Genomic DNA, 2,322 nt, shown 5'->3' on the forward strand with positions numbered 1-2,322 from the left:
TTTGAGAGTCTTGCATCTAGAAATGACAGTTTCTATCGAACATCAGAATATTCATGGATTTCCCATAGCATTTATGGGCTAAAACCCCAAGGTTAAAAGTAAATTTCATACATTCACATAAAGAAACTATTTTTTTTCCTTTTGTATTTTAGGGAAGGGTCTTCAGAGTATTCAGGGTCTCACTACTAGATTGGACACATAGTGATCCGCCTGTGTACAGCCTCCCAAAAGCTGGGATTACAGGCGCGCTCCACCACACCCAATCTCAATTGCAGTCTCAGTGAGCCCCGGGGGCAAAGCCAGCATGGCAGGCCTGCTGATTGAAGCCCCAGTCCCTGTTCCTGCCTCCAGGTACTTAATCCACTGAGCAATTTGGCTGACCCTAGGAAACTATGTTTTTAGACCCACAGATGTGGTGAGCACCTGAGAAGATAATCATCTCCAAAGACAACTTGTTCACTGTGTAGGGAACAAGTCCCTCTTTTAAGGTTCGAAAGAAAATTCTTTTTTAAAAAATTTATTTATTTATTTATTTGTTTGTTACAGGGTCTTGCAATACAGTTCAGACTCAGTGATGTCCCTGTCTCAGCCTCCCCAGTGCTGGGATTGCAGGCATGTGCCACCATGCCCAGTTTCAGGGACTGCCTGGGATGAGGTACTGGGGATCAAACTCAGGTCCTTGTCTTTGCCAGGGAGGTGCTTAGACCACCAAGTCATCTTCCCAGTCCTGAAAGAAAATTCTAATTGAATAGTATTTCCACATTTGAAGGAGAAAGAAATATTGAGTCAACAAGTTTTGCAGTGATTGACTATAAGTAAGCTAGACTTTATGGGCCAGGGAGGTAGCTTGGTGGTCTAAGAGCCTGCTTGAAGAGCTCAAGGACCTGTGTTCAATCCCCTGTACCACATGCCATGGCAGCCCTGCACTGCACCTTGCCAGCCACTGAAACTGGGAGTGGTGACCCATGCCTGTAATCCCAGCTCTGGGGAGGCTGAGACAGAAGGCTCACTATGAGTCTGAGCTGGGTAGTGAGACACTGTACCAAATAAATAAAAGATTTTTTTAAGTAAGCTAGACTTCAATACTTGTACTTAGAGTCATGGTTGATTTGTGTTTTTATTTGGGGAATTTGTAGAGAATGAGCAACCCACCTTTGACAGAATGGTGGTGTGACATTGTGTATCAGCAATTCTGAGAGAGGACTGGCTCAGTACAACCTAGCCCTTCCCACACTAGTAAAATGGTTGGAATGGTAACTGATTTTGAGACATGCACATGAAGTACATTTTATTCATCCAACAAGTATCTACTCAAACCTATTGTGTGTCAGACCTTGCCCTATGATGTGGGAAGATAGCCTCATTCAAGGAAAAGGTCAGTCTTCAGGAAAGGAAAAAGTCTGTTTGATGTTTCTCCACAGACTTCAAAGGAAAGTTATGTTTGAAGCACTGAGTGAAGGTTATTTCATCTAGGAATCCCCATGAATTATTTTTAGAAGAAGAGGAATCGGAAACTCACCTGTAGCTCTCTGAGTTTTCCGAGTGTGGGACTACAGAGTTGGCGCTGTAACATTCTCCCATCTTAAGTTAGGTCCACTGTCCTTGGAGCAGACCTCAACTACCCCTCGTCCTTAGAGTTTCAGAATCCTCACTATTACTGTCTGTCTGTTGTTGCTAGGCAACTACAATGGTGGGGACAAAGCAGAAAAGAGAAAAGAAAACTCAACTGCAAAGCCACAAGAACTCTCAGATCATCTCACAAATCAGATGCAGGCATGAGACCAGATAAAGAATCACCACATCATCATTTGTGGAAAACTTACTCAAACCAGTGCTGTGGGTTCAGGTTCAGACCGGGGCTTCTGTGCATACAGAGCCCGTGCTGAAGAGTCATCACACTGCTCTCTGAAGAGTGTGCAGACTCACAACAAAAAACAGTTTTGCCTAGATCCCTCACTGAGCTAATCTGCTTTCCTGAGACCCAGGGGTCCCAGTCAGATGATCTCCCTGGGCTCTATCTAATGCAAGCTTTTCTTCCCAACACAGAGTGTTAGAGGAGACATGTTGTGTTGATTACTAGTGTTCCATTCACTGTCACTTTTCATCTGTAGCCACTACGGCTTCCCTGTTGGGTTTCCAAAGTTATCAACTGCACCTTCCCTTTGAGGGTGCACAAACACTCTACTTTCTGTTCTGGGAAGACGTTCATGTAGCAACTCTGCCTCCTGTAGACCAAAATCAAAGCCCTTCTGGGTCTTGATCCCTACATCCCAAATTCATGCATCCTACTCACATAGCCCGTAACAAAAGAGATCAGATTGA

At 44.3% G+C, this 2,322-nt stretch overlaps 1 protein-coding gene across 1 annotated transcript in view; it reads right to left on the minus strand.

The window, feature by feature from the left end:
* Ccdc192 (coiled-coil domain containing 192) overlaps positions 1–1,599 on the minus strand; it is a 255,390-nt gene extending 253,791 nt beyond the window's left edge. Inside the window, exon 1 of the mRNA XM_023715301.1 lies at positions 1,520–1,599. Coding sequence (XP_023571069.1) covers positions 1,520–1,581 — 62 coding nt within the window. The 5' untranslated portion in view covers positions 1,582–1,599. The remainder of the gene's footprint in view (positions 1–1,519) is intronic.
* Positions 1,600–2,322: the final 723 nt, after the last annotated feature.

This window comes from Octodon degus, unplaced genomic scaffold (genome assembly GCF_000260255.1).
Source record: "Octodon degus isolate 3935 unplaced genomic scaffold, OctDeg1.0 scaffold00040, whole genome shotgun sequence".
In the NCBI taxonomy this organism is placed as follows: domain Eukaryota; kingdom Metazoa; phylum Chordata; class Mammalia; order Rodentia; family Octodontidae; genus Octodon; species Octodon degus.